The 25,155-nt window shown below is 36.0% G+C and overlaps 1 protein-coding gene across 5 annotated transcripts in view; it reads right to left on the bottom strand.

Moving 5' to 3' along the window:
• Miro (mitochondrial Rho GTPase) overlaps positions 1 to 25,155 on the bottom strand; it is a 439,377-nt gene that overhangs the window by 149,403 nt on the left and 264,819 nt on the right. For all 5 annotated transcript variants that reach the window (XR_016550640.1, XM_090415513.1, XM_090415514.1 and 2 more), the window contains exon 16: positions 7,556 to 7,647. Coding sequence is in view for 4 of the 5 variants with exons in the window: in XM_090415513.1 (XP_090271639.1) it covers positions 7,556 to 7,647 (92 nt within the window). In the remaining variant the exon portion in view is untranslated. The remainder of the gene's footprint in view (positions 1 to 7,555; positions 7,648 to 25,155) is intronic.

The raw sequence follows: 25,155 nt of genomic DNA, 5'->3' as shown, positions 1-25,155 counted from the left end.
TCTCTTAAATTCATTCACACTAAATGCACTCGCCATCCCTAAAGGCAAACCATTCCACTCACTGCTCTCTGGGAGAAAAACCTAGCTCTTACCCCTTTCATGACTGTGAACAAACTTAACTTCCATGGATGTCCCTGTGTTCTCTCCCTCACCTTCCATATAAGGAAAAATTTCATCAGTTAAAATCCTATAACACCCATTCAAAAGCTTATAGACCTCCATCATATACGTGAATATACGTCTGTAATCCACATACTCACAATCTGTCCTCATAATCTAATCCCATAATCTGGATATAATCTTTGTAACTCTTTGTTGCACCCTTTCCACAGCTTCATATCCCCTTGGAACCCAGGAGACTAAATTTGTGCAAAATAATCCAGGTCTGGTCTTATCAAGACCTTATAAAGAGGAAAAATGACTTCCTTATCATTGCAATTATCCTATGATTTTTACTATGTGACCTTTAAACTTCAAATTCCTATCCACCATTATACCAAGATCCCTAGTCTTATCAGTTTCTTGTAGCATAACCCCTCTAATATAATATGCCACTGGAAATCTCATCATGCCAAAGTGCATAACTTTCACTTACTATCATTAAATTGATAGTCATTTTCATTTGCCCAAATTTCCAGCCTATTCAAATAATTTTGTAAGTGCTGGATATCGGTAGCATCCTTGATTGCACTGCCTATCTTCGTGTCATCGACAAAGAATTGCACATCTCCTGTTAGACCCTTCCTAATATCTTTAATGTACAGATTGAACAGCAATGGTTCAAGGACTGAATCCTGAGGTACACCACTGATCACGTTAAATCTGGCAGATTCACACTCACCATATACCACTTTTTGATATCTGTCTGTCACCTCTACACTGATCCAAGTCAAGAGTTTATATTTCAATCCCGTATTCTCCAGTTTATGCAACAACCTTCCATGTGGTATATCCCTTCAAATGCCTTCTTTCACCCAAAATCCAACATTATCATAGTATATCCATTCCCTTTATCCAACTTGGCTGTAACATCTAGTGACATCTCATATACAAGTAGCAAAAAGGTGTATTACCTTATTATTAAACTACTGTAGATCAGAGATAGCTGCAGGAAGGTTTATCAAGTTCCTGGTTTGAAAGTACATTATATTTGTCAAGAAATTATATTCTTTTTTAACTGTTTATCCAAGTGTAAGAAACCAAAGTTTGTGCATGTATGACCCTCCTTTAATGCTTAGCATAATGCACTTTTAAAAGGAAGTGAGCTTTGCGTAATAAAATTTGATATTATAATGCTGACAAGTGATAGAATATTTTTGAGGAAAACTGTTGAAAGAAAATTGGTAATAATGGAAACTTAATGAAATACGAAGTGTCATAGTATTCCGCACATTAGAAAACTGATGATGCCATCTAGACACATTTTTACTTCAGTGAATCCTGAAGTAAAAATTTCACCAAATAATTAACCTGAATCTAAACAGTATTGAAAGAAAATTTCCAGTCTCAACAAAGATTGCACACTTTACTATGTCACAACAAGTACACTTTCAACCTTTTTGCTTAGAGTTTGCTAGTTAGCTATGACATGTGATATTGATCAAACTGATGTGAACAAATGAATAACAGAAACAAGAAATGCTGACAGTTTGAATTAGCATTGCAAAATTTTCGCATTTATAATAACAGTAGTTGATGTTACAATAGATATTATTTCTGGAAATTTTTCCATGTTACTCCTCTAAATAAATATTCATTTTTATAGCTATTTTGCCTATTTTTGTTTAGGAGTACCCCTTTTATGATGTCACTGAAGAACATCAGTAATGCCCTAAAAATTGAGTAAAAAGCTAGGGCATTACTGATGTTTTAAAGATATAGATCTATGAAGTATATCAGGAAGGAATAATTTTGGACATACTTTTGTAGGATGTTCCTGGTTGTCCTCTTACTGCGGCATCTGGCATATGGTGATATTACTGAAGTATGGGCTGAAATGAAGGGGGGGGGGGGGGGAATATGAAGATAGAGAGAGATGTGGGAGGATTGTGGATAAGACACAAGGTATGTGAAATTTACAAATCCAGGTTTTAAGGGTGGGCAGTAAATTCTTTGGGTAGAAGGTGAAAGATAGAAATTTTATGGGGAAAGGAGAAAGGTAGAATATGATGAAACAAGATTAGGGGTGGGAGTAACAGGGTGTGAGCCGTTTCGACTGTGTGTCATCTTCGGAGCTCGTGGGAACAATAGAAGCTATGTCGTGTCGGCTTGGTGCTTTTGTTTTGGGTGTATCTGTGTTGTTTTCTACTGGTTGCAATTGTGAAAAAAAATTTTTATGTTTTGGAGGCTTCCAACTCTAGGAGATTATATAGGGATGGTGAACATTCATCGAGTTTTTGCCATATTTTATGGTTATTGTTTCCAATATTCTAAGCATTGTTTCATTTTCCTGTATGTCTACTGTTACAGATTTGTCAATTTGCTGGGTATACTTCTGTTCAAGAGTGTAGACTGCAATTTTTGTTTTTACTCAATTTTGTATTCTGTTTTTTTTTTTTTTTTTGGTTATTACGTTTTTTACTGCTTAGATGTTCTGGAATTGGTATGTTGCAGTCATAGAAGTGTTCCTGTAGTCTTGCACATAAAGATCTGATCGTGGAATCTGTGTAGGTGATGTCACTGCCTTATTGGCAATGAAATTGGTGTACCACATTGTGGTGTTCTAGTATTTCTTTGTATGTGTGAAATTTGGTAGGTTTTAGAAGTGTTGCCAATTTTTGATTCGTGGTGAACACATACAAAGCCTACAAATGTATTTGTAGACTTTGCATGTGTTCTGGATGTACAGAAGTTTAATGATTTTTTGTGTTGGGACGTTTGTTTTGGTTATTGGATTGTTTTGACAGGCTTTTGCAGTTTTGGCATAATTTATTAGCTGTGTTGGGTAATTTCGGTTTTTTAAATATCTGTGTTAATTTCTTTATTTCTATGTTGAGATAGTTATGTGTAGTTGAGAACTTGTATGCATTATATATATAAAACAATTCCTGGAAATAAAAAAATTTCTTACCATGCATCCAGAGACTTATAAAACAGGCCTAAATGAGAGATTTTTTCAAAAGAAAAAAACAGACATACTCATATGTTCACCAAACAAAAAACAGAATAATAACATTATTAAGCCCCAATGAATGGGTACTTTTTTCAGAAAATATCCAATCACATATCAATAACTATACACGATTAATTGAAACTTGTCACGCAAAAAAATTGAATGCCCTAACAGACACTCATAACAACAAACGTGCAGCTTCCAACCCTTCAGATAACACCACCATAAACCTATGCCAAACAATTCAGTTATAAATCTATCAAATTACAACCACACATCTAATGAAATTACCATCCAAAAACAAAGATCTAAACTTCACAATACCCCAATATTTTCATGTATTGCATAAACCTATAAAATATGTGCCAAACAAAGACATTATTATTAAAATCAAAGCCAAACTAGAAAGTAAGTAATAACACCAACAAAAAAGTAATATTTCATAAAATAAATGACATCTTAAATAGCAAAATAAAAATACAATCCAACATTACTCCAAACCTACAAAATGCTCTGATATCATTAAAAAAGAACTTAGATATAATAATCGTAAAAGCATACAAAGGCGACACAGTAGTGTTGCCTTTTTTCCCACGAGCTCCGAAGATAACACACAGTTGAAACGGCTCACACCTCATTACTCCCACCCCTAATCTTGTTTCATCATATTTTATCCTTCTCCTTTCCCCATAAAATTTCTATCTTTCACCTTCTTTCCAAAGATTTCACTGCCCACCCTTAAAACCCAGGTTTTTAAATTTCACATACCTTGTGTCTTACCCACAATTCTCCTACATCTCTCTATCTCCACATTTCTCTCCCCCCTTCCTTTCAGTCATGCTTCAGTAATATCACCATACACCAGATGCAGCTCAATAAGATGACAACCAGGAACATCCTACAAATGTATGTCCAAAATTATTCCTTCCTTATATTCTTCATATATCTATATCTTTAAAACATCAGTAATGCCCTAAAAATTGAGTAAAAAGCCAATGACATCATAAAAGGGGTACTCCTAAATGAAAATAGGCAAAATAGCCATAAAAGTTAATGTTACTGTACATGCTTAACTTTGAGTGTTGTACATTTCTTTCACCCAACAATATTTAATGGAAGTTTGTCAAAACTGGGTAATAGTTACAAATCTAGTATGATCCTTCTGAGTTTTTACTTGGTGTCATCTATCTAAATAAATCTTTAGATGACATCCTGACATATTTAAATCTTTAGTCAAGTAGGAAGGCTTATGTGTTGGCAGTTCATGATATTTCTATATACATAAAGTCATCACAACACAAGACAATAATAGATTGCCCCATTATCCACCAACAGATGGCACCAATTAGGACTTTAGTTTTTGCGTTGTTCATTATAATTAACTAATTGTTGTGGTGTACATACTGCAACAAACTGAAGATGCTGGCTATAAAACCAGCAAAATATTGGCAACCAAGTAAAAAAATATATTATTTATATATATATTATTTACTTATTATCTTGTGAATTAAAATCATTATTAAAAATCTCAACGTTTAATCTTCAGACAATGTCCAGAAAATTTATATGTATACACAGTCTTGCCATAAATTACATTACAACTTCCACATAGCCCTGCATTGCCCACAGAATTGTGCAAGCCCTGTTCCTTTAGTGGTGTTGTGTATAGCCAACACTCAGGTTTTCATCAGTAGAGAGTTGTCTAAATGTAGGGTTAACCTATGGGTTAACATGCAGTGTGAGATTATTTCTTTCACTCAACAATATTTAATGGAAGTTGGTCAAAATTGGGTGACAGCTACAAATCTGGTATATGATCCTTCTGAGTTTTTACTTGGTGTCATCTATCTAAATAAATCTTTAGATGACATCCTGACACATTTAAATCTTTAGTTAAGTAGGAAGGCTTACAGGGTGTTCGGGATAAATTTGACATATTTATAATTAATTATATTTTTCCGTAAGTTACATGTATTAACACACACTTCTCTTCATTTAAAAGGTTGGACCCTTCTTCATTCATATACAAGATGTCAGAAAGGATGGATAGCTGGAACCCACCTGAATCATGGAAGAGAATAACTTGTATCATGATGATTCGTGCCGGCCATCAAAATAAGGATATTTCGACTGCTGCCCAATGCTCCCTGAATACAGTAAAAACAATCAGGCATGAACTAGAGACTTGCAATGGTGATTACGAGGATGTAGCAAGAAGAAAGATCCCTAGCAGACGATCTGATTGCGTTCGTACAGCAGAATTCCTCGCAAATCTGCAGGAACAGGTGTTGAAGAACCCTGGCATTGGAATTCGGGCTTTGTCACGTGAAATGAATGTTGCAGCCTCTACTATGAAGCTTGCACTCAATGAAGACCTCAGCTACTACTCATACAAGCGCCGCAAAGGTCAGCTGCTTACAGAAAAGGCCCGTGAAAAACGTTTGATAAACGCGAAGAAACTTCTAAGCAGAGTGAAACATCCTGCGGAACCACAAACAATCTGGTTCTTTTCCGATGAGAAAAACTTTTGCCAGGATCAAAAACACAACACGCAGAATAACAGATGGCTTGCATACAGTACAAAGGACATTCCTCGTGTAATGCAGACTAAATTTCCCCAAACTGTGATGGTTTTCGGATGTGTATCCTCTGAAGGCAATGTGATGCCTCCGCATTTTTTCCAAGAGGGCCTTAGGTTGACTTCAGATGGCTACGTGGAGTTGCTAAACACTGTAGTCAAGCCCTGGATAACAAGGGTAGCCAATGGTAGGCCGTATGTATGGCAGCAGGATTCGGCCCCTTGCCACACCTCTGGGAAAAGTCAAAAATGGTTGTCTGAAAATTTCTACGACTTCACCAGTCCAAATGTTTGGCCTCCAAACTCCCCAGACCTTAACCCCATGGATTATTTTGTATGGGGCGCAGTTGAAAAAGACACCAATCGCACTTCCAAATACAAAAGCCCAGTTAATGGATAAAATTAAAACAGTTTTTGCGGCTCTTCCCAGGGAGACTGTAGCATCAGCTTGTTCGAGGTTCCGAAGCAGGATTGAAGCTGTGATCGATGCTAATGGTGGTTATTTTGAGTAAATCTTGTTGATAGTATTGTAATTAACTCTGCCTGTAATGTTTTTTGTCAATTCATTAAATTTAATAGATACAAAGATTTTCTTTTTCCTTACGAAACTGTCAAATTTATCCCGAACACCCTGTATGTGTTGGCAGTTCATGATGTTTCTATATACATAAAGTCATCACAACACAAGATAATAATAGATTGCTCCATTATCCACTAACAGATGGCACCAATTGTAGCTGTAATAACACTTTACAAGGCTGGAATGCAGTCCCCTGTTATTTTCAACATGCTATAAAAATGCTTGGGATTAGCAGGATATTTCTGTATCGAATTATTAACTGTTATAATGATACAGAAGACATATCTGACCCCAAAAAACAGGTTAACTGGTTTTTGGGGTCAGATATGTTAGGAGTAACAGCTTGTGAAGACTGTGAAGGCACTTTGCCATAATCCTGTGAGAACACAGAAAGTGATGTCACAAGAGTTGAATGTTTTTCAGAGAACAATGTCAGGTGTACTAAATGGTAACTTGGGAATGAGAGCCTATCATCGTTCTACTGGATATTTCTTAACACCAACTTATGCAGCAGAGGGTAATAAAATCAAAGGCACTTCTAAGGCAGTATGCAAACAACAGATACAGAGATATCCTCTTCACAGATAAAAAGATTTTCACATTGAAGAGTTGTTTAACAGCCAAAATGGATTAGGTATATATGCTCCAAATGGTCACATAGCACATGCCAATGCACCCAGGATTCAGAGAGGTCATCACCCCCACATCAATGATGGTTTGGTGTGTGTGTGGGGGGGGTGACATATTGAGGGTATCCAAGTTACATTTCTGCAAGAAAGGGATCAAAATTTCTGCCAGAGTGTATCAAGACACCATGCTGGAACCTGTGATATGGCCCCTGAACAATACCTTGTTTCATGGTAGGCAGTGTATCTTCCAACAAGACTCAGCCCCTGTACACAAGGCAAAGGCCACACAACAGTGATTGGAAGCGAAAGTGACCAACCACATATTACCATCTGTTTAGCCACCTGGAAGTCCCAATCTGAATCCATCGGACTTCAAATTGTAGTCAGAGTTTGAGATAGTAGCCTGTGAGAAATGAACACGTCAGAATTGCTAGCCTGCTTGTGGAGCGAGCAGTGGCAGCATTTTCATTGGATGTTGTGCGTGAAGGCAAAATTACATTCCAGACATTGAGTGCTGCTAAATGTATGTTATACATGTGCTTTGTATGTGCTGGAAGCTGTAAATGATTTACTAGATTAAAGGTTTATACACTGTTCAAATTGTAACTGTATTTATGGCTAGACCAGGTAGATGAGTGAAAGTTGGCATTTGTTACCTTTCCAGCTCCTTGAGGTCCAATTACATGACAGTGAAATACGTTTCTACTAGTTTGCCGTTTCTGCAAATCTATCTTCTTTTCTCTGGTCACTAATTGATAAAAAATACACTTAAGTATCTAATTCAATTAAAGTCAAATCCAATTAAATCTAATTCATACAAAATCCAGCCTTTCATGCAATGAGGTGGTTGCATGAAAGCCTGGATGTATACATTAAGACAAGATGAGAGGTTTAAATTGTGACCATGATGATGTGATGTGATGTGTGTGTGTGTAAGAAAGAGAGAGAAAATATCAGCCTAATGGAGATAACTCTAAGAATGGCAGGACTAGTTTATTCAGAAATGAAAAATTATTACAGCCATGAAAAAAGGAATCTGATTGAGAAATCAAGTTAGGTTGCTTATTTGAACTGGTCAGATTTTAAGACTTCTGTCATGCAAACATGATATCAAACCGTTATCATGCATATTCAGTAATACTTCTGGAGCATCAGTAATAAGGGTGATAAGTTCTTACCATTGGTAAGTGCAAATGGAATTAGAGTGACCTGGTTAACAGATATCCTTATTGAAGTCTCATCAGTGGCAATTTTTATTTTGTAAGTAAGTAATTAGAATTGATGGAGGTACAGGAATATGGTTTAATGTTAAATGAGGTGTTAGACAAGGATGCACATTATCTCTACTGTTATTTATCATCTATATCAACCCTTTGAAAATTTTAGTAACACCAGCATACCCCTCTCAGGCAAAGGCAATTTGGAAGAAGTTATAATATTTCATTCAAACACAAATAATTATAAAGATATCTATTGTTTAACATTTTTGTTAGAATTAATTATAAACATATGAAACAATTTTTTAAGAAAATTATTGTATTAAATTCCTTACAATAAATACAAACATGATTAAAGATGGTAAAACAATGGTGGTAAAACAAATGATTCTGAAATTTAGCAGAGCATTCTGACTGCATGATTTGAACTATCTGAATTTAAACTTTTAAGGCAAATAGTTTGAACTAAGTGGTTGAAATGCAACCATGCTGTCAACCAGATGAGGCTCTAATAGAGATCATTTGATACATTTTGTTTAAAGTTCCTTTAGAGTTTTTAGTTATTGAAAAAAATTAATTATAAATTAGATCCTGCACTTATCTGTGACAACATGATAGAAAAATATAAAAATGAAGTATCGTGTATCCTCTAAGCATCTTTCTAGGATTTCTCTTTCGCTCAAGACGTTACTTCACCTCTAAACAGCTATTATTGGAGATACATGTACCATATATAAGGATTCAAAAGCCTTAGAGTGATTAAGAAGATGGTAGAGTGATAGATATAAAAGAAAAGTGGTACATAGGGGATGCGAGTCTGCAAGATTTGAGATGACTAATAGTATACCACAGAGATCTCAGTCCTTGGTTCAGTGTTATCATTCTTTACATTAATGACATTGTGATAGATTTGACAGATGACATACAGCTTTTTGCTTATGATGCAAAGATAGGCTGGGTAATCAGAGTGTAGCAGATATACAGTCCTTGCAGAATGATTTGTATAGCCTGGAATTGTGGGCATGTGAGAATGGCTTTCAGTTTAATGTTAGCAAATATAAAGTTATTCACTTTGGTGTAATGAGATATCTAGTGTCATATTCTGTTGGTGGGATTATGTTAAAGCAAACACCTGGCTAGGGATCTTGGAGTTTAGTAACTGTTAAAACAAAATATGAACACATTCCTCCTTTCTTCTTATCCTCTTGCCCACACATAGCACTGATCTGCTGTAGGTCTTATGACCTTTCATGTGTGGGTCAGATAAATAAATTAAAAAAAAATAGGAAACAGGTTTACAGGCCATATAGCAAAGATTGCAGATATCACTCAGAGGAAATGCTGAAATAAACCTGACATGTAAGGATAAGGAAGTAGTTTTTGCCTCTTTACAAGACCTCTATACAACCTCATTTGCATTGTTGCACTCAGATTTGATCTCTGGTTTCTTTGGTTCTTTTGATAAAGAAAAAAGTGGAAAGGGAGGTGTTAAAGATGATATCAGAATTATGGAATACAAATTATGAAAACAGATTGAGAATTTGTGGACTGCGGACACTGGCAAAAAAGAAGAAAGAAGGTTGATATGATTCAGAGTTACAAACTTCTGATAGGTCATACAGACTATCAGTAGATGGATTTTTTTCATTTTATGTAGGTGCAGGAAAGGATAAGAAGGAATTGGAAGTTTATTTTTCACTTGGTTATAAGAAAATAATAAATTTAGTTTAATTCTTTATCCAAGTGTAAGCAAACAAAGTTTGCGCCTGAAAATATCTTCAGGACTGAGGTAAGGTAGTGCAACTCCGAGCAAGGGTGGACCAAGCTCTCATCACTCCTTGTCTCAGTATCTCCCATAATGCAAAGCACATCTCCTTGCGGACATGTATACTGCTATGCATTAAGGGAAGGGCCACTACCCAGACCGGTTCCAACCTTCTTTCTTCTGTAAAGAAGAAAGAAGGTTGGAACCGGTCTGGGTAGTGGCCTTCTTTACTGAGAGGTCATATTTACCTATAGGAGTTGCCAACAGGTGTACCACCTTATTATTGAATTACTCTGGATTTAGCGAAAGATGTTGGAAGTTTATTTTTCGCTTGGTTAGACTATAATAAATTTAGTTTAATCCTTTATCCAAGTATAAGCAAACAAAGTTTGCACCTGAAAATATCTTCAGGACTGAGGACTTCCAACATCTTTGGACCTCTTCTGTTGCTTCTGCCTTAGTATCTCCACATTTGGGCCTGCCTCCCACTGACGAGACCTCAATAAAGGTTGAAATCTGGGCCTGGCTCCCACTGAAGATGAGAGGCTCTGCTTGGGGTAGGTTTTTGCCTGTCTCTGAGTAGAGCCACCGCTGAGATTATGGCTCTGTCTGGTGGTGGGGTGAGCCTGCCACTGGGTAGAGCCAATGCTGAGAAGTTCTTCTTGGTGATGGGGTGAGCCTGACACTGAGTGGAACAAAGCTGAGTTGGGCGATCTTTCGGGATCGTCTAATTTTTAGAGAGGTCTTTACTTAAATACACCTCAATAAAGGTTGAAACTGGTCAGGGTAGTGGCCCTTCCCTTAATGTATAGCAGTATACATGTCCGCAAGGAGATGTGCTTTGCATTATGGGAGATACTGAGACAAGGAGTGATGAGAGCTTGGTCCATCTTTACTCGGAGTTGCCTGGTGTTGCACTACCCTTCCTCAGTCCTGAAGATATTTTCAGGTGCAAACTTTGTTTGCTTACACTTGGATAAAGGATTAAACTAAATTTATTATGATATGAAGTTGAGAATGAACCCAGTTAAGAAAAGGGCAAGAGCTAGATTTTTTCTCATGGATTGGTGCATGATCGAAATGCATTGTCTTTGGTGATAATGAGTACAAGTAGTGTGAATGAATTCAAAAGGTGTGATAGCTGATTCAGGTGATATGTGGCTGCTTCCTTTGCATTCTCTTTTAACAATAATAAACACTCAGTATTTGGGGAATTCTCACATTCACTTCTGTTTCTCTTTTTATAGATGGGTTCTATGGGAGCTTTACTCCAATAATCTGGAATTTGATCCTCCAAGCAGGCTTTCTGAATTAGGCAGTAGCTACTGTAAACCTTTTTTTATCACCATATTCAATCATTTCTGGTTGAATATCATCTACTCCAGCTGTCTACCCACATTTTAGGTTTTCGATAACTTTTCTACCTCAAATATAGATATATAATCCTAAAGGGTTTCTATAAAATTAATTCAGAAGATATTTTTGAGAACAGGGCTGGTTGTGGGAGGACTAGGGGACATCCATGGAAACTGGGCAAAAGTGTGGTTAGTAAAGGTGTTAGAGCTGGGTTCTTTACTTTTAGAGTAGTGAATGAGTGGAATGCGCTCCCTGAGTCTGTGGTGGATGCTGTGACAGTGAATGAGTTTAAGGCGAGGTATGATAGATACTGTATGAATGTCAAATAGTTGTGATGAATATGATTTGGGGCCTCCCTCGATGAGTCCAATGACTCCCTGGAGTTGCCCGTAATAATAGTAATAGTAATAGTAATAACAATCCTCTTGAATGTATTCTACCATGCAGTCACTATTTCATTTAGTAATCATTCAAAATAATTACTACAAACAACTAGAATAGCTTCAGTTTTCATGTCACCTTTATCATCTTGGATTCCTATTATGGCAGTCTTTCCTCCATTTCTAAACTTTTTCAGTAACATCTAGAATATATGCACCTTCCTTATATTTATTTTCTGTGTTCATACCAAAGTCATCCTATGACTTTTGTTTAGCCAGTTTGAAGCAGGTCTTCACTTTCTTATGCAAATATTCACCAGTGCAATTCAATATTTAAAGGTTCGGTAATGACACATGGAAATTTGATGATTTCATTTTTCTTAAGAGTTCACAGATGTTTAGTTAACTAGAAAAGAGTTGTCAGTATAGATTCCACAACTTTGGAGTAATTAATTACCTGTCACCCATCTTTGATATTTGAATGGAAAAAATCAGAGAAACTCTTGACATTTCCATTATACTGTACTGAGTCTGATATAGAGGCTGTCTGCAAATTTCTGTCCTATCCCATTCATTCTTTATGTAACCGGATGGTTAGATTCTTCTCCTGCTCCTCATTGCATGTTGTAGTAGGTAGCTTTCTTAATTTCTTTCTCCCTTCCTTCATATATGTCGAAAGATAGATGCATAAAAGAACAGTTAAAATGTTGTTGCCTTTCTAGTGAAATTCTGGTGATAGTGTTATTAGCAGAATTTTCATTCTGCTAATACTTACCATATGGTATACTAGTACAACTAGTATGGTATGCTAGTTACAACTGTACTTGACAATGGTCAAGTACAGTTGCACTTGACCATTGTCAGTGCAACTGTACCATTTAAAAGCAAACAGAATAACGATTAAAAGAGCAAGCATATGTTATAAATATGAGATATTGACCTATATACCATATGGGTTCAAAGCAAAAAAATATAAATTTATCTGAGAAGGGGTGGGAGTAGAACTAATTAGTGAGGTGTATAAGCAAGATTACATCCAAAAATCGGAAATTTTGAAGCAGTCATTCTTATTTAAATTTGATTGATGCATTGGAGAATTTTGCAACCAATTATTTTTTTAAATTTTTCTATGTTTTTGTGATAATAAAATTTTACATAAGTTTATCCATGCTAATTGTTATCGTAATTTCTTTCATCATACTTCGCTAATAATATAGGTAGGTTGCAAAGCATTTTCCCCTTCTGCCTTCTTTCTCCTGTACCTCAGTGGCCACTCACTGATAGAAAAACATAGTCATTATTCCAGTCAAGTTACATTACTTCCCATCATGCACTACTGATTCTTCTGCCATGCAGTTTCTCAGCCAGGGCACTGCTGCAATGTCTTCAAAGACTTGGCTACGATATGTTGATGATGTCTTTGTTGTCTGGGATCATTCTGAACAAGAACTACACCTGTTTCTAAATAAAATAAACCTTCTTCATCCTCGCATCAAATTCACGCTAGAAAAAGAATCTCCTTTCTGGATTTACACATCCAAAGAAAAGAAGATGGTTTCATCTCCACTTTTGTCTATCGCAAGCCAACATTTTCAGGTCACTACATTCACAATTCTTCTGCTCATCATCCATCTCAAAAATATGGCATCGTTAAATCATTAGTAACCAGAGCGCACAGATTCTGCTCCTCTAAAGAATTTCTAAACAAAGAATTGGAAATAATCAAAAATACAGCCATACTAAATGGATATAATCTTAAAACAACTCAAAAAATCATCAGTCACTTCCCCACACATCAACTTAGACAAGAACAAGCCTGTAGGATTCACATACCTTATGTCAAAGGCATCTCCAAACGTCTTTCAAAAATTATGAAGAAATACAAACTTGTTACTACCTACAAACCAATCAACCAGATCTATAACTTCTTACCTTCTCCTAAAGACAAACTCTCACCTCTGATGCTACCTGGCATGTACGAGGTTCCATGCTCCTGTAAATTGCCTTATTATGGACAGACAGGTAGATCTGTTCATAAACGCATTTTAGAACATCAAGACCATATCCGTCTTATCAAACCCACAGAAATCTGGCCTTGCACAACATAGAGTTGAAAATTCAAACCATAGGATCCATTGGAAAAAGACCAAACTTCTATATAGATCTTTATACAAACATGAACGTTTATATAAAGAAAGTGCTGAAGCCCTACTTCACAGACCAAATCTAAACCATAATATCGTTCTTGCTATTCCTAAAGTATAAGAAATTGTCATACAAAATTGTGTAAAATAATAATTTTTATATATATATATATATATATATATATATGTTAGCTTATTTTAATGTAATCTATTCCCCCCCCCCAGATATATTTTAATTTAATTCTATAACACGGTACTGCACACATATTGGGATTCCGTTGTAACCATGCACCCTAACTGCATGTTATTGCTAGTATTGTTTGAATTAACTGTACTGACGATGTCCTTTGATAATTAAGATGAAATATTTATTATTAAAACTTATTACTGTAGTTATTACATGCATTTGTTTAGTCATAAATAATTGCTGATGTGTACCTGTGGGTGTATACTGGGAATTTGAAGATAATTGATGATGAGCATTTGCGTTAAACCTTGTAAATCAAAAAAATATAATGTCATGGCATACACAAAGAATTGGTAAATGTCACTCTAAACCATGAAACTTAGTTTCAAGTAGGTTTAATGATTTTAAAGTTAGCTGAAAAAAAAAAAACTTTATATCAACTTTATATCTTGATTTTCAATGCAAAATCAAAGTTATGAAAATTTGTAATCTGGTGAATGAATTTAATTTTCAAGGTTGACTTTCAATAACATAACATTGGCTAAGCAAGAGATGCCTCTGAGCTATTACAAAAAAGGTGGCTTCCAAAATTGTTTTAATCCTCTATCTGCTTTCAAAGTGAGAGTTAAAGGAAGCATTTAAAGATATCACATTAAAAGTGACATGGTTGTTTTCAAATGACATTTCAAGTTATTTGGCATCAACTTTTGAAAAGTCTGAAGTATTTGACAGATATAAGGATAAGCATAATTGCAGAAAGTATTTTATCTTGGGTATAATAAATGTTAAGGATATCAAGCTATTTTAAACCTGGTTTTACTCCATTTCCCAAGTAGCAAACAGACAAGTAAGTCAAGTTTGCAAATCTAGGTGATCCCACACGTAGTGCAAGTCAAGGCAACTCGTGGTAAAGGTGGATAAGTTCTGATCACTTTACCCTTAATGCAAAGCACATCTCCTGGAGGAGATGTATGATGCTATGTATTAAAGGCAAGGGGCCCTTATGGTAACTTGTTCTGGTAAAATACTTATAAGCTCTGTATTACTAAAATCTTAGTATTTCTAGCCTGGCTCCCACTGATGAGACCTCAATAAAGGTCGAAACCGGTCTGGGTAGTGGCCCCTTGCCTTTAATACAGATCCTGCTAACCTGGCAGAGAACACTTGTTTTGCTAATCTTTCCTCTCCCATTCTGTTTAAAGTGACCATATCCTCATTTTTAATATGATATTGCCATTGATGCCATCTGTTTATGCCCCTAATCTTTCTCAGGACTCTCATATCTGTGGTCTCTAGTCTTTGGTCAAATGTTTTACTTCTGACCTAGCTCTCAGATCGATAAGTTAAAATTGGCTTGAATACTGTCTTGTATATAGCTAATTTAGTTTTGGCTAATTTCTCTCTTATTCCATATAAATTGATTCAGTTGACTTCCTACCATACCAGCTTTGTTGATTCTGTTGTCTATTTCCATATTTAATTTACTATCTTCACTAAAAATCGTGCCTAAGTAGCTTAAATGTTTTACTTGTTCTATAGGTTCTCCATTCACAATGCAGTTGATATTTTCAATGCTTCTGCCTATTTTCATTGTCTTTTTAATGCTGACCTTCATACCACTTCTGCCTATTTTCATTGTCTTTTTAATGCTGACCTTCATACCATACCATATCTATTACAACAGTTATTCACTTTAGTCAGGGAATCTTGTAGACTTGTAGCAGATTTACTTAGAAGTATAACATCAGCTGCATAAAGCAAAGAGCTGAGATTAACATTTCCGTCATTAACATAACAGTATTGTGTATTCGACTTAAAAATCAAGCATATTTTGAAATAAGATAAAATATTTACATTCAATTGGCAGGGAACAGAATCTATTTCAGTCTATGAAATATTTCTGACAGTTTTAATTAAATGGATCCAAGGGAAATACATGAAATGATTGTTGGAATGCTGGAAAAAGTCAATATTTATTTAAAACTTTCACAGTCAATGGAAGAAAAGTTGAGAAAAAAAAAATCTACAGGATATACTGCAAATTAAATCCATTTGTTTTAAATATAACTTTGAAACCGCTGTTTTAAAATCATTATGTTTTCAATGTAAAAAAACCAAAGTGGCAACTTAAAACTTGAATTATAAGATTAAAGTAAATGAAGAAATTTAAAAAATGTGAAGAAAAAAACTCTATTCCATCATTTCTACTACACCTACTGGCTACTGAATTAGAAACTTTTATTTAATAACATGTTGGACCTGCTTTAGCCCAAATTACAGCACATATGCAGTTTGACATAGATTTCACAAGGTGTTGGATTGCATGTATGTCTGCATCACACCAGGCATTCACTGGACAGTTCTTTAATTCACTCAGATTTGATGGAAGAGGAGCTCCCAGATCTGTTTTTCCTAACACATGCCCCATGCATTGAAAGTGGGGTTCTGATCCAGGCTTTGTGGTAGCCAGGAGGAAGACGGTGAAAATTGCTGTCATGCTTACTGAATCACTGCTGAACAATTCATGCACAATGGAGAGTAACATTGTCATCAATGAAACCACTGTCACCTGCTGTATAAAAAGTCAATATTGCAGGATGGACTTGATTGGCAACAATGTCCACATATTCTGTAGAGGACACCTGACTTTCCAGAAAAATCATGGGATCTGCTCCATACAAGCAGAACATGCTCCACACATGACACCATCTCCAGAACCTTGAGTTGTGTTTACAAGCTGGGTTCATTGCTTCACAGGGCTCCTGCTTCTCTGCCTACTGTCAGTACAGAACAAGATGTATTGTGACTCTTCAGACCACGTGATTCCCCCCCCCCCAGTCCCAGTCATGGTGTTTTCTGGTTCTTTGCAGAAATCAGAGGTTTCCGTATAGGCATGTCACTGTCAATACCGATCATCTCAATTCCTTGCACATAATTTGGCTGAATATGGGTCAGGAACAACCTTCATTAAATGCTTTGGTCATTTGCTGCACACAGGAAGTTCTGTTTGTCCGAATAAGCTTTCTCAAATGACAACAATCTCATTCCTGACAGACTGACTTAAGACCTCAATTATGCCTGTTAGACAAGCAATGCGAGTTATTTTTCTACCGATTAAATGCCTAGATATCTCACCTTTTGAGAAGCCAGTCAGCTCTGCTGTTTTCAAAATCACAGCTCCAGCTAGACAGGCACGCACAATAAGCCATTTAATGACACCAGAAGCATTCTTAAATAGTTATCTAATCCATGATGCACATGCCCAAGTATTTGACATATACGCTGTACAACATTCACATAGATCCGCATAAAGGTTTCTAATTCAGTGGCTGGTATATGTATAACATGTGTTTGTGATGCACAAACTTATTCATATGTGATAGATAAACAGAGCAATAAAACAAAGAAAACGCAAAATCATGTTAGCACAGGCCAACAAGGTAGCACACTATAAAAGCTGTGGTTATTAGAATACTGAAAGTAATTTTTTCATAATTTAGTTAATAATAATAATAGGTTAATTCATTGTATTTTTTTTGTTTTGTTTTATACGGGTGTGTGAAAGACTGAGTTAGTTTTAAGTAAAGCTTGTCTTCTAATTTTTTTAGGAAATGATAACAAATTAGATCATGAATTATAAAAACTTTAATAACTATAACTATCTATATTTTGGCAATGTTATATTGCCATCTTCAGGATCACAAAACAATAATATGGGCATACAGGCACTCCCACTAAGCAAATGAGGCTGAAGAAAGGCAACAGAAGTTGGTCCTAGAGTCCTAAATGGTGTCCCCTAGTTGACTAAATTGAGTTGTCTTGGCCATTGGGATGATGATCTTAGAATGTATGCTTCCCAAATTTGGAGCAGTCTCATGCACCCAAATTTGTTGAAGTTTGGAAAGTTTTTCAGAGCTGAGGCAGATTAAAGGAATAGTCTTTCGTACTTGTACTTTCTGCAGTGTAATAAAGTGACCTTCCAGCGTATCCTGTGGTGGGTGTCCAAAGCATGATTAGCAAGTCCTGAGGGGCTATATTGAACCATATATAGTCCTTGTTTTTGGATATCCTGAAATTGGCTGTCTTGCCTGTTTGGTCACAGTAGGACAGTTTGTAACTGCAAATGATTGTATATTCCAGGTCAGTGTAGGGGAAGTAGCTGGTCTTTGGTGGAGCGAATAAGAAATGCCAATTTCTTATGTAGTTTGTAACTAGTTGTGAGGTCATATTTCCTTAGAATTTTTGTTAATTTTTCGGATGTACCCCGGATATAAGGAATGGTGATAGATTTGGAGTAATCTCTGTTTTGAAGGAAGAAGGGGGATTGTGATTATCTAGATTTAATATTTTTTGGATTTTTGGGGGTTGTAGCCATTGGCTAAAAAGGCATTAAAGATATGGTCAAGTTCAGTAGTAAGGGCACTTTATCTGAACTGATTAATTTTGTCCTTTATATAGTGTTTTTATAATCCCATTTGTTGGGAGGGGAGGTGGTGTGACTGCTGGTGAACGTATCTATCTGTATGTGTAAGTTTTCTGTAAATGGAGAAAGCCAAGGATCCATCAGGCTGGCATGTAAACACAGTGTTTAGGAAAGGGAGACTGCTGTTGTTTTCCATTTCCAAAGTAAATTGGATCCTAGGGTATTGATTGTTTAAGTGTGTTGTAAAATTGTGAAGTGTATCCAGGCCATGCGGCCAAATAGAGAACACATTATCCTTGTAGTATAGCCAAACAATGGGTTTATGTGGTTAAGAGTTTAAGGAGTTTAAGGCTTTTTCTTCAAAGGTCTCCATAAAGAAGTTGACCAGAGGTGGAGAACCCATGGCTGTCCCCTCTATCTTTTTGTAGAATTTTCCTTTCCAAACGAAATAGCCTGAGTTCATTGTGAACTGGAATGGGGCTGAGATACCTGGAGGAAATTTGGATTGGATGAGGTCTTCTAAGGTATCTTTGAGTGGGACATTGGTGAATAAGGAGGAGACATCAAAGCTGACCATTATGTCAGTGTGTTGGAATGTGAGGTTTTCTATACTGGCTTTAAATTGGACTGAGTTTTTTTATGTGTGAAGGTGTGTTGCCAGTATATTGTGTAAGTACTTTGGCTAATTTGTATGTGGGGGAATTAATGCCATCCACAATGGGATATAATAGTATATTTTGCTTATGGATTTTTGGTAGTCCATATATATCTGGGGAGAGGGTGGTCTAGAGTTAAAAGGTTTTGTCTGTTTGTCACTTTCACAGGCCAAGAGGTAACCTTCTTAAGGAGCCTGGAGTGTTCTGATTTGTGTGCTGGTGGGATCATATTCCAACAATGCCTTTACTGAACTTGACCATATCCTTAACACCATCTTAACCAATGGCTACAACCTCCCCAAAAATCCAAAAAATATTAAAACAAAGTAACCACAGCTCCCCTCCCCCCTCTTCAAAGCAGAGATTACTCTAAATCTATCACCATTCCATATATCTGGGGTACATCCAAAAAATTAACAAAAATCCTAAGGAAATATGACTTCACAATCAGTTACAAACCACATAAGAAATTGGCATCTCATATCCACTCCATCAAAGACCAGCTTCTTCCCTTAGACCCACATGGAGTATATCAGGTCCCTTCAGTTGCAAACTGTCCTACTACAGCCAAACAGGCAAGACAGCCAATATCAGGATATCCAAACACAAGGACTACATCTGGTTACATCAATACAGCCACTCAGGACTTGCTGACCATGCTTTGGACACCCACCACAGGATACGACAGAAGAAGGCCACTTTATTACACTGCAGTAAGTACAAGTATGAAAGACCATTCCTTTAATCTGCCTCAGTTCTGAAAAACTTTCCAAACCTCAACAAATTTGGGTGCATGAGACTGCTCCAAATTTGGGAAGCATACATTCTAAGATCGTCAGCCCAACGGCCAAGACAACCCAATTTAGCCCACTAGGGGCACCATTTAGGACTCTAGGACTGACTTCTGTTGCCCTTCTTCAGCCTCATTTGCTTAGTGTGAAAGCCTGCATGCACATATTATTGTTTTATGATCCCTGAAGATGGAAATGTAACATTGCTGAAATATAATAATTATTAATTAAAGTTTTTATAATTAATAATCTAGTTTAAGATGTAATTTTCCCAAAAATTAGAAGCTAAGTCTAACCAACATATAAGCTTATCTACAAGAATTAAGTAAACCTTGTATTTTTTTGTTTAAATTCTATATTATCAGTATGGCACCACTGCATGGTAGGACAATGGTGGAAGAGACATTACTGTTGGGTGAACTGAATTTAAGAATAACCACCCCCTGCATTAGTGATCTCTTTAATTTTGACAGCAATACTGATTATTTCTCTTGGAAAGACACCTTATTTAAATAGATAATAGGTACTCTATATCGTCAGTATGATACCAATACATGATAGGACAATGATGGTAAAGACATCGCTGTTGAGGTGAATTGAATTTAAGAATAGTCCCCTACCTCCCCTGCATTACTGATTTTGCCATTCATACTGGTTATTTCTCTTGGAAGGACACCTTAGTTAAACAGATAGCAGGTACTTCCACAGCTCTTCTCTCCTTTCAACAATTTCAATATGGAGCATTTTGAAAAATATCAAGACTGTTTTTCAAAATGTTTTTCATTCTCAAACCTTCTATCTAGCTAAGATATACTGATGATGTATTTTTTACTTGGCCACATGACTCAGACATATTAGACTCTTTCCTCCTCCTCCAGTGAACAGCAGATAAAGAATTCATTAAAGTCAAAAACCACCACCAGAAAAAATTTGAAATCCTCCAACATTGTAATGCTACAAAACAACTGCAATTACAATGAGATCCTGTTGCTGTTGTCAATTTATCATGGGTAGCTCTAACAGATGAAGCACATTATGTCAAAGACATAACTTTGCTGTTATTCCCAGGCAAGTTTCAAAAGCCAAAATAATGGCTTCCATTGAACAAGGAATATAAGACCTGCCTCCAGCGATAGCCAATAACATTCGTTTGGATGTGGGCAACATCTTAATCCAATCCAAGCCTACCAAAAACAATATACTAAAAAAATGAAATCAATGCTTTAAAACAGCTATACAGTAATACTAAAACTGTTATAATTAAAGCAGATAAAGGTGATGAATTTAGCCGAATATGAAAGCAAGATGCACATACCTTTACAAGATCAGTCTACATACCAAATTATAGTTCGTGATCCTACTAACTCTCAAAAGAATAAAGTTTACAAATTATTGAAAAAAAAAAAAAAAAGTCACCTCCTGGCCAAAAAAAAACAGTTAACAAACCCCATCCTTTTCATGTTGAAACACCCAAAATATATGGAGCACCTAAAATTCACAAACAAGACCCTTACACTCTATTGTCATCATCATCATCATCATCAAATTCCTGCAATGTACCCTCAAGGGGTGTACAGGATATGACAGTACTACATGAAAAAATAACATCATTACTAACTTCCTATCTACAATTTTCCTCCAAATCAGTCTGTTACTTGTCAAGACTCCAACATTATCAGATCTTATATATCTATCGTCTAAGGCACTTTGTACCGTATCAATCCACCTATATCTTGGTCTTCCTCTGGGTCGTTTTCCTGCCAACCTGGCAGAGAACACTTGTTTTGCTAATCTTTCCTCTCCTATTCTATTTAAGTGACTATACCACCTGAGATTAGCTCTGCTAACGCATTCCTGGATGCTGACAATGTCAAGTTCTTTCCTAATATCCTCGTTTTTAATATGATATTGCCATTGATGCCATTTTTTTATTTCTCACCTGAAGAAGTCGGAGCACCGATGAAACTAGTCATGATGTATTAAAGGTTTTTGTTATACTTTCTCGGGTTCTAGTCAGTTAAATTTATTTTTATAAATGTATACATCCTGAGTAAATCCTAATTTCAATAATATATATATAATATCCATTAGGTGAGTTGATGATGCTAATGAAATATTAACCAAATCTATCTTGAATTGCGCACTAGAAATAGGAAGTGTAAAAAGGCACCAAAGAGACGAAAAAACTAAGACAGGAAACCTTAGATTTGATGAAGAAATTCATCAAATCTAAGGTTTCATCAAAAACAAGCTTAAATATGAAAAGAGATTTGAATGACACCAATAAAATAGAATATGTGGAAATTTGTAAAACTATAAATAAAAGGATGAAACATGAACTTAGATCATATAATACTAGGAAAATTAAAGAAACAATAGAAAGCAATAGTAATATGAAGGTCCTAAGACGAACATTATCAGTTGGAACAAAGTAAATAGCTGCTGTAAGAGGAAAAATGGTGAACTTATAAAAAATAGAGATGCAATAATCAATAGAATTCAGGAATTTTATACTGAACTCTATGAAGACAAAGACTGTGCCATCCAAGAATCATCTATGGATAACTCGAGTGAAGAAGAACACGATTCCCCTGAGATCTCACAAGTCAAAGGGAAATGGCACTGCGAGAAATGAAGAATGGAAAAGCTCTAGGAGAAGATGGATTTTTTGGTAGACTTCTTAAAACTGGGAGGAAGCCCTGTTATCAAACAGCTGACTAAACTCTTTAACAAATGCCTAAAACAGAGAAAAATTCCAAAAAATTGGAACAATTCACTTCTCATATTAATTTTTAAAAAAGGCAATAAGGAAGAAATTAAAAACTACAGACCTATAAGCCTACTCCCCACCATATATAAAGTTTTCACAAAAATTATAAATAATAGAATAAAATCTAAACTAGAGAGAATGCAATCCTGTGAACAAGCTGGATTTAGAAAGAATTACAATACTTTGGACCATATTCACACATTAAGAGAGCGCATTGAAAAATCAAATGAATACAATAAACCCTACGAGATATAGACTACGAAAAAGCATTTGATTCAGTCAAAAAATCTGCAACACTAAAAGCACTTGAAACTCAGGGAACTGAGTAACCATATATTGAAATACTAAAACATATTTACAATAATGCAACTTCTGTAATTAAATTATATAAAAACAGTGAAAAGTTTCCAATACAAAAAAGACATCTGGCAAGGCAACAACATATCTCCCAAATTATTTACAGCTGCACTAGAGGAAGTCTTTAGAAGCCTTGACTGGGAAACAAAAGGAATAAACATAAATGGAGAAAGGCTGCATCATCTGAAATTTGCAGATGATATTGTCCTAATAGCAGATAATCTTGAAGATCTGGAAGAAAGGCTAAATCAGCTAAATGAAGCCTCCAGAGTAACTGGATTAAAAATAAATAAACAAAAAACAAAAATAATGATGAATAAATATATTAACCATGGCACTGGGGGTGCCAAAGGGTCAAAGCTGTATAACTGAGAGGAGACCTCCACATAGCCTTTAAAGGAATGCGGAGAACCGACCAGGGCTTCTGACCTAATGTCCAATCCTCACCTTCTCGTGGTGCACCCTGTTGGGTATCTACTTTGATACTGAACGAACGAGGATGGGCTGGCAATTTGGGATTTAGCCGACCAAATTGTATTCTTATTGGTTAAACCAAAATAAAAAATGATGGTACAACATGACAAAATTTCATGCCGGCTGGGGCGTCGCCCGGTTAAACAAGGCCCCCGTTGTTTTCACCAGGGAACCAGGGCGAACAGCGAAAAGTCAGCTACTGGAACAAATCTGAAAATAAACCCCAACTCAACATCACCAGAGTTAAAGATCGGTACTATCAACGTAAGAAGCCTGAATGGCAAAGAAATGGAGCTAGCTGAGGAATTAGATAAGTACCAGATTGACATAATAGGGGTGACTGAAACAAAAAAGACCAAAACTGGTGATATCTTTCTGAGCAATAAATACAAAATGTTATATTCAGGCAATGACAATCAAGGAAAAGGAGTAGCCATAGTATTCAACACAAAATATGAGGCTAATCTTCTTGAATGGCAGTCAGTCTCAAGTAGAGTAATGTGGGCAAATATGAGAATGGGGAACTGGACAATGAGACTTATTTGTGCCTATGGTCCCACAGAAGGTTCTACTAAGGTAGAAGTGGAGGAATTTTTTGAGGCTTTAGAAAAAGCAACTGACACAATGAAAAAGGAAAAGTTGGTCCTTGTTGGGGATCTAAATAGTAGAGTAGGAAATGATTGTGAGACATACAAAAATATTTTGGGAAAATTTGGAGAAAAGAGCAAAGCTAATAATAATGGCAAATATCTGTTGGATTTCTGCTCAGGACATGGACTGGTTATTACTAACACCATGTTCCAACATAAAAATGTGCACAAATTCACATGGAGAGAAGAGGCTAGGAATAAGAAAAGTCTCATTGACTATGTTATTGTTGATAGTGATGTTTTCTCCCTGGTGCAAGACACCAGAGTGTACAGAGGATTTGAAATTGGAAGTGATCACTATTTAGTCTTGAGCAGGATAAAATTGAATTTCATATTGAAAAGAATAACATGTAAGAAAGTTTTAAAGCGAATAAAAGTTGAGCAGCTCTCAGATGTGAACTGTAGACTAAAATACAGAAATATTATTGAAAAGAAAATGAAAGAGTTTGAGAACAGGAATCAAACCATGGAGATTCAGTGGCAAACTCTGAAGGAAACATTGATTGATTCTGCCAGAGAGGCTTGTGGTGAGGTTGTGTGCAAGGATAAAAAAATCAGAACTCCCTGGTGGACACAGGAAGTTAAAGAGGCAGTGAAGGAAAAGAAGAAAGCATATCAAAAGTTCCTGGCAAATAAGTCAGCTTTTACTCTTACAGAATACAGAGACAAATGTAAGAAAGCTAAACAGTGTGTAAAACTAGCTAAACAAAAGTCATGGGAGGACTTTGGCAAGAAAATAGAAAATTGAACAGAGCGTGAACAGATGGCATTATCATATTAAAAACGAGGATATTAGGAAAGAACTTGACATTGTCAGCATTCAGGAATGCGTTAGCACAGCTAATCTCAGGTGGTATGGTCACTTAAACAGAATGGGCAAGGAAAGATTAGCAAAACAAGTGTTCTCTGCCAGGTTAGCAGCAAAACGACCCAGAGGAAAACCAAGATATAGGTGGATTGATACGGTACAAAGGGCTTTAGACAATAGAAATATAAGATCTGATAATGTTGGAGTCTTGACAAGTAACAGACTGATTTGGAGGAAAATTGTAGATAGGAAATTAATAATGATGTAATTTTTTTTTC

Source organism: Typopeltis vanoorti, chromosome 3 (genome assembly GCF_054136105.1).
Source record: "Typopeltis vanoorti isolate ZY-2024b chromosome 3, IOZ_Tvanoo_1.0, whole genome shotgun sequence".
In the NCBI taxonomy this organism is placed as follows: domain Eukaryota; kingdom Metazoa; phylum Arthropoda; class Arachnida; order Uropygi; family Thelyphonidae; genus Typopeltis; species Typopeltis vanoorti.
This window is presented reverse-complemented; position numbering and strand designations above follow the sequence as displayed.